The following is a 12397-nucleotide window of genomic DNA, read 5'->3' as shown; positions in this document are numbered from 1 at the left end:
AATGTAAAAACCAATGTGAGGACACCTTCAAAAGTTGGCCTATGAATCAAGTAATTTCAGTCAAAGTGCTACAAAAAGAAAAAAGCAACCCTGATCAAATCGATATTTGGTACGATGACTCTCATGGCTCTCAGCCATGCAGCCATGCAGCTTCATCTTGATCTCTCTTATTGTAATTGGGGTGTTATTTATGATAATTATGAATAGTAATAAAAATGTATGACTGAAACATCCAACATTTAAAGGTTCCTCATAATAGAAATGTGCAGTTATAAACTCTTTCTGTTAGTTTAGAAAAAAAAGAACAAAAAAGAAGAAGAAGAAAAAAGTTTTGATTTGAAATCTGGAAAGAAATCGTGGAGTATTAAAATGGTTGCCTGTGTCTTACTGGGAGCTGCTTTCTCTCCATGACCAGCGCTTTTCCCTCTGCTTATCTCTGACAGAGCAGGATGCAGCTCATGCCCTGAGAATAGATTTAGATGATACTGAACACATTTGTAAAAAGCAGTTTTTGTACCTTCACCTCGCTTAAGGCTTTGTGCAACATTGCAAAGACTCCACTGACGAGCCTCGCTCCGGAGGCTTTCAGACATTTAAAACAAGCCCATCTTCGTGTCGCTCCCCTCCTAGTGGTGTAGCACATTTAAACAAGTCCATTCTCTGGTCCATGTGCATGTTTCCCATTAGAGCTGTTTGGAGAGGCTGCAGCTCCTGGGAGACAGCCCTGTCAGATGGTTAACAACTGCCATTTTTCACACCGCCACCACTATGCTATCTCCCCCGCTGCACCCACCTATAGCAGCATGCAGATGGGCCATGGGGAGCTGAGGAGGAGGGCTAGAAGGGAAAGAGAGAAAGAGCGGGAGAAAATAGGGAGGAAGCAAACAGGAAAGACGAGTGGAACGAGTCGAGAAATATTCACAAATCAATGAAGAGTAAAGTGAAGAGGGATGTTATCATGAGTTGTTTCGCACACTGGTATGAGCATGCAAAAGAAACGGATCGCTGTTTAACCAACCCCTCTCTGCCCCTCCCTTTGTCACCAGGATTCCTCCACTCGCTGGCTGAGGGGTGATCATTTTAATAATTTAAAACATATTTCATGCAGCAGATCAATAATATATTCGATTATCCACTTTCTTCTACTGGTGCTGCTCTCGAAGGATTCAGCAAACGACTTGATTTTACTTTACTTTACGCACACAGCCAGACATGGACGAGGCACAAAAAATGACGGGAAAAAAACAAGTATACAAGAAACTAAACACAAACTAATCAGTCCTTCCCCTGCAGTCAAGCTCTTGCTCCCCTTTAAATGATACACTGGGCATGTTTTCTCAGGGTTACCTCGCTTTGTCAGCCTGCCACCCACATACTTTTATAACTAATGCATCAGCAGCCAAACTTAAGCTTAGAGAAGAGCACTCATACCTTGAGAACAGACTTACTGCAGGCTTTTATTTACCCAACTCTCAGCCTATTGATTTGGTGGAGTTCATTTCTGTGGCAAAGCCCATAAATTCTCATTTGCGCCATTGGGACTGGGCTGTTGCTGTTATCATGGCATGGATGACTAGACATCAGCATTGTATGCAGAGATTAATAAATTAACAAAACAAACGCGTCTCAGCATAAAAAAAATAGGTGATCAATATGTTATTGAGTGGCTTCAGTTGATGTTTTGCAGGTGTACGTGCACTTGAATATATGAAAGAAATGAATATGCTGGAAATTGATCACTAAATGAGCAAACACGGAGGTTTTATCAATGAGGAGGGGAGTGGATGTATAAGGGATAAAGAAAAAGCCATAGCTTGAGAAGAAGTTTGCAGTTTACTCCTTCTGCTGAGGCTACATCAATAAACTCGATCACTCATGAAAAAGCAGATGGCATCCTGCAAATCCAACCCTGATGTACCAAAGTAGGAATAACTTCCTGTGTATCTGTATCCCAGCCGTTATGTGTCCTTCAGCTCACATTTGTGACTATGACCCTCTTTACACTTGGTTTTAAAATGTATGCTGGGTGACTGGGTCACAAGTAGAGAGCCAAGATGTGTCATCATTTCATTAGCCTCTAAGGTTTCCAGCTAACCACAAGTTCAGACTTTGTTACTGTCAGTGCAAATTCCACTAGAAGGTGAAGGGACAGCATTATTTTGTCTGTCTGTTGCCATTCAAGCGCAAGATCAGCTAGCAAAGAGAACAAACATGTTTGTCCTTCAGTGTTGGCATATTTACTACTACATCCTGATACGTCGCTCATGTTAGGACACATTAGCATTTACAGTACAGTGATATGAGGCCAAGTGCATTTAAAATCACCTCAGCAAAGTGGCCTGAATGACCGGATCAAAGCAGCCCCTTTCACAATGTTGTTTATTTATCATTGTCCACATTTTAAAACCAAGTGTGAACTCCATTCAAGGTTCACATAGTCATGTTTTGTGAAACAGAAGGCACCACTCACACGCTACGCTTAAAAATGAATAACACTACGCTGTAAAATTGCTCTGTAAAACTGCAAGTGTTAAAGCTAGAAGTACTGATTGGAGAAATATGCCCACTATTACTGTTTTCACATGAACCCCAGACAGTGTTGGGGGTAAGCTGGGTTGAGATGCTGTCTGGAGTCTGAGTTTGCACTTTCCCACAAGGGGCACGCAGCAGGAGACGGTCGACTTCAGTCACATTCTCACTTCAGGAAATACTGGTGCTGCCCAGACGGAGCATGCAGGAGACACGGGCTTGCTGTGAATTCACCTGACTATTATCTGAGCTATTCTCATGCACATGCTACCAGACATTAAGACCTTGACCAGGGAGTTGGCGTGTTAAAGAACATTTAATGTCTGATCCCATTTATTTCTTCACATGCACCCCTGGCAGTGACTTTAGTTATAAAGGAATGGACAAGGTCAGTAACAATACTCAGGCTGTGGTGTTTAAGCAATGCTCAGTTGGTATTAAGTGGCCCTAAGTGTGCAAGTAAATATGAACATAACAGGATGGAGCTATGCTTTCATGTTGTTTACACCAAATTCTGACCCTAACATCTAAATGTCACAGCAGAAATCAAGACTATTGTCCAATTTTGGTGATCCCATGTAAAATATAGCCTCAATTTCCTTTTCTTAGTTAACAAGAGTGGCATCAGGTGTTCTCTTCTCCTGCTGTAGCCCATCTGCATCAAGGTTGGGCATGTTGTGTATTCACAGATGCTCTTCTTTGGTTGTAATGAGTCATTATTTGAGTTACTGTTGCCCTCCTATCAGCTGGAACGCAACACTCTGGTGATTTTATCTGACATCTGGCATGAAAAAGATATTTTTGCCCAGAGAACTGCCCCTTACTGGATATTTTCTCTTTTTCAGACCAGTCTTTGTAAACCATCGACATGATTGTGTGGGAAAATCCCAGTAGACCAACCACACCACATTCAGAATCACTTTTCTTCACAATTATGAATCTCAGTTTAAATTTTAGCACCTCGTTTTGACCGTGCCTACTTGCCTATATTCACTCAGCTGCCATGTGACTTCGTGTAACATTAATCCATTGAAGCAGAATTCTGCTGTTGTACTTGGTAGAGGTGAACATTTTATTTCCACGTCAAATTAAAGATTATTTCCTACTGAACTGATCTGATTATTTTTTCCATTAGGTGAGTGGTTAATAAATAATTTTTAGAATAGTGAGTAATGTTTTCACAAGTGCTCTGAACAATAATCAAAATAGTTACCTTTTTTTTTTTTCATGGATTTTTTTTTTTATGCAAAAGTCTTGACTTGCAAAGTAAATAGTAAAATGCATTCAGGAAACATGATTTTGGGACTTCAGCATCTTAACCGAGGACGTTTTGGCATGCAAAGTGGATGATCCACCCTAAGTGTTGAGCCACAGTCCCACAGTACACTGCTTGAGTAAACAATACACAGTTATGGTTAGGGTCACCACTGCTTTCTGGATAGACCTGATTTATTCTCATGCCTCCTTCTCACTGCGCCTATCCTACAACAAAACAAACTCTGAATCATCAGTGCTGCCGCTGCCTCTTCGCACACAGCCCATGATGCACTTTCAATTACCGATGCCAATTCTCCCAACAAGCTTTCCTATGTGCAGTTTATCAGTTTGAAGGTGAGAGAGAAGTGAGATGCTTGAGAGTCATTATCCCCCCCCTACATATTTAAACACAAACTCACACATGCAAACACTCTCTCTCCTTTTTCCTCGTCCCACTCCTTCTCAGCACAGTAATGATAAACACACTCACATACAAACAGAAGGGATCTTTTTCTCATTTGCACTTTGTTTCCTCCAAAGAGTCATTTGTGCTGAGGGTGCTGTAAAAGTAGGCTAAGTAGTGTGTCCAAGGTATGAGGGAGCATTATCTCCCTATTCTCTCCTCCATCAGGCTCAACCAGCCCAGCGGGGGACACTCATTTACTTTATGGAATATTACTTTCTCTCCTTCTCGCCGTTACCATGGCAGCTGCTATAAAAAGATTTTCTCCTCATCGCTATTATTTGATTTCCTCCCGCACAAGCTGAGGAAGATCCCTTATTGATTTTCATTTCTCATATGTTTGAGTGCAAAGAAAGAAATTAACATACCATGAAGTACTTAATGTAACGCAAAAGGGCCTTGATCAAGATACATTTGTGCCACAGGAACACTATTTTGTATAGCTTAACCCTTGGGATTTGTAATAACACGGTATCTGGTTAACAGCGCTGACTGATGTGCTTCGGGTCATGACTCCTGAAGCCCCATCACAATCTGAACATGAGAGTTTTTTTAGTTTTTTTTAATTCCATCAACTGCAAGTCACTCCCCATCCACCTATTGTTTTTGATATGGAGAGGAACTGTTCAGTACCGTTTGCATTGTTTGTCTTGCAGGGTCATCAAGGAGCATCTTGGAGAACAGGAAGTAGCCATTTCACTAACTATTGACTCTTTAGAGGAGGAAGACCTGGGAAATTATTCCTGTTATGTGGAAAATGGCAACGGCCGTCGCCAAGCTACCATCCAGCTTTTCAGGCGGGGTAAGTGCTTTTTTACATTTCCCACTACAAACTTAAAGGGACAGTTCAACCACCCCCCCCAAATAAAAAAAAAAATAAAAATACTGATTTTCCTCTGGCATGTAGTGTTGTTCATCCATGTACATCATTATGGTATGACTTTCCTAACTTTTCACATATTGGCTGTAAAGATGTCTGCCTTCCCTTCAGTGTAACTGAAGTAAACAGGATTCGCCTTGTGGTCCAAAGAAAGAACACATTTCAAAGCAATATAGCTTTTCAAAAATGATGACTACAAATGTTGCTATGATCAGGTTATTGTTAAACTATGTTTTTATTTACTTCAGAATGAAAAGAAGCATGTGTAGCTCAAAGTATCTGCTTCCATGTCTCCGGACAGGGTTCTTTGCTAATTTAGGGGCTTGCTGCAAGGAAAGGAACACACTTCAAATCCTTAGTGAACAGCTATAGCTAGAAGTAGCAGGAGCAAGAATGCTTTAAATAAAGATAATACCAGAATCAGAATTGATGAACAAATGGGTAATGATGAATGGGAGCATGTGGATTTAATTCTCCAGCTCTTGGAAAATGATGAGCCAGATGAAAGTTAATAAAATATCTGAATGATTAAACTAATTTTAATTCACACTAATTCAGATTAATTGAGACTACCAACGACATTAACTCTGAGGCAGTTGAACTTAAGCTTGATTTCCTATTGATTGTAGTTACAGGCTGGGTCCGTTCAGTTCACAAGCGGGACTTTTCAGGTCATCCAACAGCCTAATAACGGAGTAGGTTCAGAAGGGCGCAGCCGTGAAATCTTGAGCATGTGATGCAAACAGACCTCAGCAGCTGATGTTGGCCCTCAGTCTTTTAGAGCTGATGTCGACTGGATTCTGAAATAGCAAGTTTTATGGCTTTAACATTCATTTTAGAATAAGGAACGGCTTTCCATATGCAATTACCAAAATAAAAATTACACCTGACTGAAAAAAACAACTTGGTGAGCTAAATGAAACTGAATATTATAAAAGATGTAAATAGAGTTGAATATGGTGTGAGTCTCACTGGGATGTCCTCTAAGGTGTGGCCAAGATTATTTGCACCGCTATGAATTCTGGGGCCACAATTGTTGTTTAAATAATGAATTTTGTTCAACTTTTATTTGGACAGATCCAACAACAATCTTCCTTCCAACCACATAAATAAAGGCAATAGAGTTTGTTCAGAAATATGGACGTGTTCAGGTGTATATGAAGAGAAAATGGGATTAAAACAGGAAGCGTATTTCGAAGGTTTATAGACAGCATCAGCAGAGTGTATTATATGGATGACTAATCAACATAACATCACTTCCAACATTTACAACAAGAAGTGAAATACTGGTTTGATTATTAAATTTCATATTCCTCAATTAACTCATTTTTAAGTCAGGAGTTTCAGGCATTGTGATAATTAAAGTTTAACAAGCCTGAATGGATTATATAATATTAACATCTAACAAGTTTCACAATGAACAAGTAATTACATTCAGTGAACAAGTCTATTAACACTTCATATGAAAAGTTGTCTTGAGTAAGAAGAATGCAATTTGTCTACTCCTGGTGTGCACTCATATTTCTGATTGAAACATGAGTGATATCTCCAGTGTGTGTGTGTGTGTGCGCGTGTGTGTGTGTGTGTGTGCTTTTAAGAAAGATAGAAATGAGGTCCAGCAACAGCATATTAAGAGTCATATTGGTATTCGCTGTCTCTTCCTACTTATAACGATGAGTCCTATAGAAGTTTTCTTAATTCTTTTCAGATCTTGCAGTTGTAGAAATGTTTCCTCTTGCTGAGCTGGGGTGTTTGCACAGTCCTCTCTAACATTACACAAATACTAACATACCAGCCGTTTAACTGACAGATTGAAATCCAATTTGTTGGTTAAATGGCTGTGTGATGGGACAGAAGTAAGTAAGTGCATTTTATTTCTATAGCACATTTAAAACTAAAGTGCTTTACACTAAAATAAAATAGAATAAACAGGTTCCTATCGGCAACCAATCCAACAAAGTTCCAGAAATTAGCAATTTTTAAGTTTAAATTGAAAAACAGTTAGAGTTGATGCTTGTCCAGGGTCACTTTGGAACTAAGGTTCAACTGTGGGATAATCGGGAGTGAGAATCAGGCCATAATGATCTGAGTACATGGACGCAATATATCTACCACATATGCAGGTGCAAGACCATTTAAAGCTTCAAACACAAACAGTGCCGCTTTGTACTAGATTATGCAATGCACAGGGAGCTTAGTGCAAGGCTGCTAACACTGGACTAATTGTAAGTGGGCAAGAGATGAGTAACTCCACTATACAGTGCATTCCAGTAGCCTGCTTTAGACATAACAAAGGGGTTTGGGTTATGTTTTTAGTCTGGAGATTGTTGGAAGAAACTGCTCTTGACCACGGCATTTATTTGTCTGTCAAATTTCAAATTTGTGTCACAGATTGTCCCAAAGTTCTTAACCTGTGTTTGTCCAGTTTGTCATTTGTATGGTAGAGAGTTGGGAGGACAGTAAAAGGCATACGGTGGCATGCTGGTCTGTTAGATGGGTTTATTTCTTACTTTTTTAATTTAATTTTCCAACGTTACAGCTGAACATGATACACCTTTATGCCTCTTCTAGGTTTCTCGTTGTTTATATCAGTTTGAGCATTAGATCAGTGCCATGTAGTTTTATTATAGTCAAGAGTATGCAGATATTTCTACACTTAACCCAAAACTGGGTATTAAAATAATCTTGATTGGTTAAAATCCCTGTAGGCTGAAGGAAAATGTGTGTTAGATTTGGGGGAAAATCATCCTTTTTTCTTTTTTCTTTATATCTAGTCGCTTTACATTAGAAAGCATGATATTATTTTTTTCTGTTTCCCTGACAGTAAAGCCTCGTGACATATGAAATAATCGAAGCCTAGCTACATCATTTCATCAAACAGAAATATTCTAATTGATTTGTATGTTTGTTTTTTTCATGTTTCCCATCGGCTGTGTAGCTATTTTGGTGCTCTAGTATGACTTGTCAGAAGCTCTTTTCACGCACTGGTTGTCATCCTAAAAGAGAGGTAATTTGATGGTTGTTTAAACAGCAAATTGGTCCTCAGCTTCTCCCAACAGGCCAATAAGTCCAGCATACAATTACATTTTATGCCGTTATATGTCTGTTTCCCCACTTTAATCTCTGTCTCTGCAATCATCTTTTGTAGACAGCCATTTTAGCAGTTTTCACAGACTGCAGACAACTTCATTTAGCTCTCTTTGTAAAAGCAGTTGCAAAAAAAAAGGATGCTACAAAAAGACTTCAAGGCAACACCCCCCTCCTTCTCTCTCTCTCTCTCTCTCTCTCTCTCTCACTCTCTTGCTTCTCATCCACATCTGATGTTTATTTCATGTTCTCTGCTCCAAGAATGCATCACTCACAAGCCCTGCAGCAGGTCTAATATCTCTGCAGGCTCCCTTTCCTTCCATCTCGAAAGAAAGAGAGACATGAAAACAGAGAAGGCAGAAAGGAAGTGGGGGTCAGTGAAACATAAACAACTTCAAGAGTGAAGATTATTGCTGATAATGAGTTAAAAGCATTACATTTGGTTACAGTTGGAAAAGGCCGGTAAATAGCCAATTAGAAGCCCGGGAAAACATAGCTGTTTTCCTGCAACACACTGTCGACTGCTGCTGAAATGAAAAAACATCAAATATAATGCACAAGCCAACATCAAAGATCTGTCTTTACAAGTTAAAGAGCTGTTTTGAGATTTGCCATATACTCTTAATTCCCATGGCTCTAAGGTAAATACAAAGCTTAGCATAAAGACTGGAAACAGTGAGTTGAAAATTGTTGAAAATTAGCCAAATCATATCCACCCACATAGCTTCTTTTATAACTTTTACATTTTGTTTCTTGTATTTATTAGAAAACAAGACATGACTGGTAAATGAATGTTTAGATGTGCTTGAGGGCAGATTTTGTTACTCTCAGAAAGCAGCTTTTCCTGTTTTTAGCTGTTTGGCTAAGCTAAGCTAACTGGCTGCTGATCATGAGTGTTGGTCTTTTTCTTTTACTCTCACCAACACATATTTAATTAGTAATCATTTTGTAATTTCTCATAACCTACTATGTCTTCGGTTAAACCTATTTTAGAATAAATAATCATTAGATCCAGAAAGTGTAGCTAAAGTTAAGTGACTTTTAATAAAAATAAGATTTTATAACTTCACAGTATTTCTGTTATGACTTTAATATGTACCTTTGCTGTGTCTGGGGTTATATAGAGAGTAAATTGGCATGCAGCCTAGAGAACGTAGGGCCACTGTGCAGCATTACAGCCCACAGTGTGACAGAGAAATAAAGTGAACCTGCTCTAGCTGAGCCTACCAGGTAAATGCGGCTTTAATACACACCATAATTCATCCTTCCCCAAGCTAGGTCTCTGGGGAGATGAGAAGGAGATAATGGAGAGGAGAAATGAATGGAGAGACAGCAAGAAAAGTGGGCAAGGAGAAGTAAGAGAACTCTGAAGAGAGTGGGTTATGATGGCGAGGTGAGTGACAGTGTGATGAGTAAACTAAAGCCTCTTGTTTTGAAAAAGCCTCCATCCATGTCCAGAATTGTCCCAGTCCCGCTATGGATGACAGCCAAAGTGCAAAGCTGTGTCATTGCTGCACTGCTCCAAAGAAATGAACCCAGTTTCTCATTATCTCCTTTTTTTCCCTGTGTCTCTCTGCTATGTGCCCTCTCATTTTTCTCAAACTCATTATGAGACTCGTGTCTCTGAAGATTGATTCTGCTCCGCTCTGAGCCGAGCACTGAAAATGCTGATGATCGTCCAGATTTTAGGCAAATGTAAACGTGTAAAAGTGCCTCATTCTGTGAGTTTACCTGAAATAATGAAACAAAGAGGCCAGTGTTTGAGGCCAGCCTGATGAATACCGTCATAAGAGTGTGTGTAAAAAGAAAGCAAACACTTTTTTTTTCTAAAGTTTGACACATCAGGACATAATAAAAATAATCTAGTCCTTAAAAGTCTGGCCTTTAACGCAATACAAACTCAGATGAACAACAATACATGACGTAGTACACTGTGTCATTATTTATTTAAGAAATAAATTAACCAAGTTGCAGAATCAGTGTGTGAAAACTGAGTACACCCTACTGCTTCCATAACAGTTAAGAGGGTAAGAGGTGCTGCTAATCAAATGCAGCTAATTAACTGATAATCAGCAAGTCTGAGCACCTCTATAAAAGCATATGTTTTTGACTGTTTGCAGGTCTGGAGCATTTAGGTGTGTTTTAATGCAATGACTAGGAGAAAAACTTCATCAATGACCTTAGAGAAGCAATTGGGAAGATTTCCATCATCCTACAGTAAGAGTATTGGAAAACTGGGACGACAGTTCCCATTCCTTCTTAGCAGTGAATATACCAGCAAACTTACAAGTTCAGAATGTGTAATCTGCAAAGAAACACCCAAAAGTGACAGTTCAGGCTCTACAGGCTAAGTTCATTACAGTACAATTAGTGATAGACTGAATATCTGTAGCTAGTTTAAAAAAATACCTGGTTAATAATAATCTGGTAGCATGGTTAAGATTTGCAAAGTTGCATTTGAATGAACCATAAGACTTCTAGAGCAATGTCCTTTGGAGTGGTGATGTTTGGCTATAATCCAATGTAGCTTAATTAAAAACAGAGCATATTAGCAAAAACTTCATACCAACTTTCAGGCACGGTGGTGGAGGAGTGATGATTTGAGTTTCTTTTGTAGGCACAGGACCTGGACACCGTGCAGTGTTTGACTTGCCTATGAACTCCTCTGTATACCAAAGTATTCTAGAGTCGAATGTAAAGCAATGTGTCCCATAGCTAACGCTTGCCCCAAACTGGGTTTTACATCAGAACAATGGCCCCAAGCACAGCAGCAAATCTACAACAGGATGGCTGAAAAAGAAAATAATCAAACCTCAAACTGGCTGAATATGTTGTGGAGGAACCATTGGAGATCTGAACATCAACAAATGCCTGCAGACCTCAATAAACTAGAGCAATGTTGTAAAGAAGAAAGGCCCAAATTCCTCTACAGTGATGTAAGCGATTGATAAAGTCATACAAAAAATTATTACTTCAAGTTATTGCAGCTAAAGGTATTTCAACAAACTATTGAATTATGTGGTGTACTTACACACTGTTTCTGGGGTTTGTCTTAGTTTCTATTGAATAAAAAAATGACTCAGTGTAATATTTCATGTGTTTTTGTTAGACCTGGTAGGGACTAGATCATTTTTTTATTTTATCCCAATAAGTAAAACCTTAGAGATGTGAGGATGTTTATCTATTTGCAGTGACTGTAAGTGGCCAGACAAAACTGTAACTGGCGTTTTAACCACGACTGTCTCAGCAGTTTTGCTTATTTTCTTGTCTGTATGTGTTGTCCTCAGCAGAGCTCATGTACACTGTGGAGCTGGCAGGAGGGCTGGGAGCAATCCTGCTGCTACTCATCTTTCTCATCTCACTCTACAAATGCTACAAGATTGAGCTGATGCTTTTCTACAGGAGGCACTTTGGCAGTGAAGATGTAGACGGAGGTAAAGACAGAAGAATGCGTCTAAAAAATTGTCTTTTAGCCTTTTAACCATTATCTTCTTCACACTTTTTTTCACCAGGACTTTTTTATCCAAAAACTCAAAATCAAGCAAGCCACGATGACTCTATATGTGCCTTTGCGGGCTTGTTTTCATAGATCCAATGAACGTGCTATTTTGTTTAAAAGTAACTACTCACTAGTAGTTACAGATGTTTGCTATCTCAGTGACAGCATTTCCGCTGCTGTTGGTAAAGAGGTGCATGATGCAGTGACTTTACCGGGAAAGGAGGAGACAGTTTTTCAATTTGTTGCCCATTTAAAAAGAGATCAATCTCAGTATGTCATGGAATGAAGCCCACCCTCTGCTGCCAGATAGTGATCCACAACAACAAGGCAGGCTTGAAGCACCATCCCTGAGCAACAAATAGGAGCGTAACAATCCTCAAATTGGAAAGCAACTTTCTGCTTTCTCTACAGAACATAGTTAACTTGTACTTCACTTAAGGATTTGTCTGTTTGTGTCCCAGTGTGATTCCTCTGTGTTTTGCATTTTTGCTCTCTTTTCAAGAATTCTGGAAAGACAGAAGTCACCGGATTGTTTCTACAGTAGCATAAATTATCCATTACGCCCAAGACTGTAGACTCAAACTTCTACATGATTAAGTCATGCCGTCAGGGACCGCTGATACAAGCTGTTTTTGATTTTTCCAACTTTGCTAGGTGGTTAATTTGCGAGGTTGGTTGCTAA

The 12397-nt window shown here is 39.4% G+C and overlaps 1 protein-coding gene across 3 annotated transcripts in view; it reads left to right on the top strand.

The window, feature by feature from the left end:
* il1rapl1a (interleukin 1 receptor accessory protein-like 1a) overlaps nucleotides 1-12397 on the top strand; it is a 162075-nt gene that overhangs the window by 142524 nt on the left and 7154 nt on the right. For 2 of the 3 annotated variants that reach the window (XM_039600539.1, XM_039600540.1), the window contains exons 8-9: nucleotides 4906-5051; nucleotides 11504-11650. In XM_039600539.1, coding sequence (XP_039456473.1) covers nucleotides 4906-5051; nucleotides 11504-11650 — 293 coding nt within the window. The remainder of the gene's footprint in view (nucleotides 1-4905; nucleotides 5052-11503; nucleotides 11651-12397) is intronic. The other variant, XM_039600541.1, reaches the window with a different exon arrangement.

This window comes from Oreochromis aureus, linkage group 16 (genome assembly GCF_013358895.1).
Source record: "Oreochromis aureus strain Israel breed Guangdong linkage group 16, ZZ_aureus, whole genome shotgun sequence".
In the NCBI taxonomy this organism is placed as follows: domain Eukaryota; kingdom Metazoa; phylum Chordata; class Actinopteri; order Cichliformes; family Cichlidae; genus Oreochromis; species Oreochromis aureus.
The sequence above is the reverse complement of the archived record's forward strand: the minus strand, read 5'-3'. Positions and strand labels throughout refer to the sequence as shown.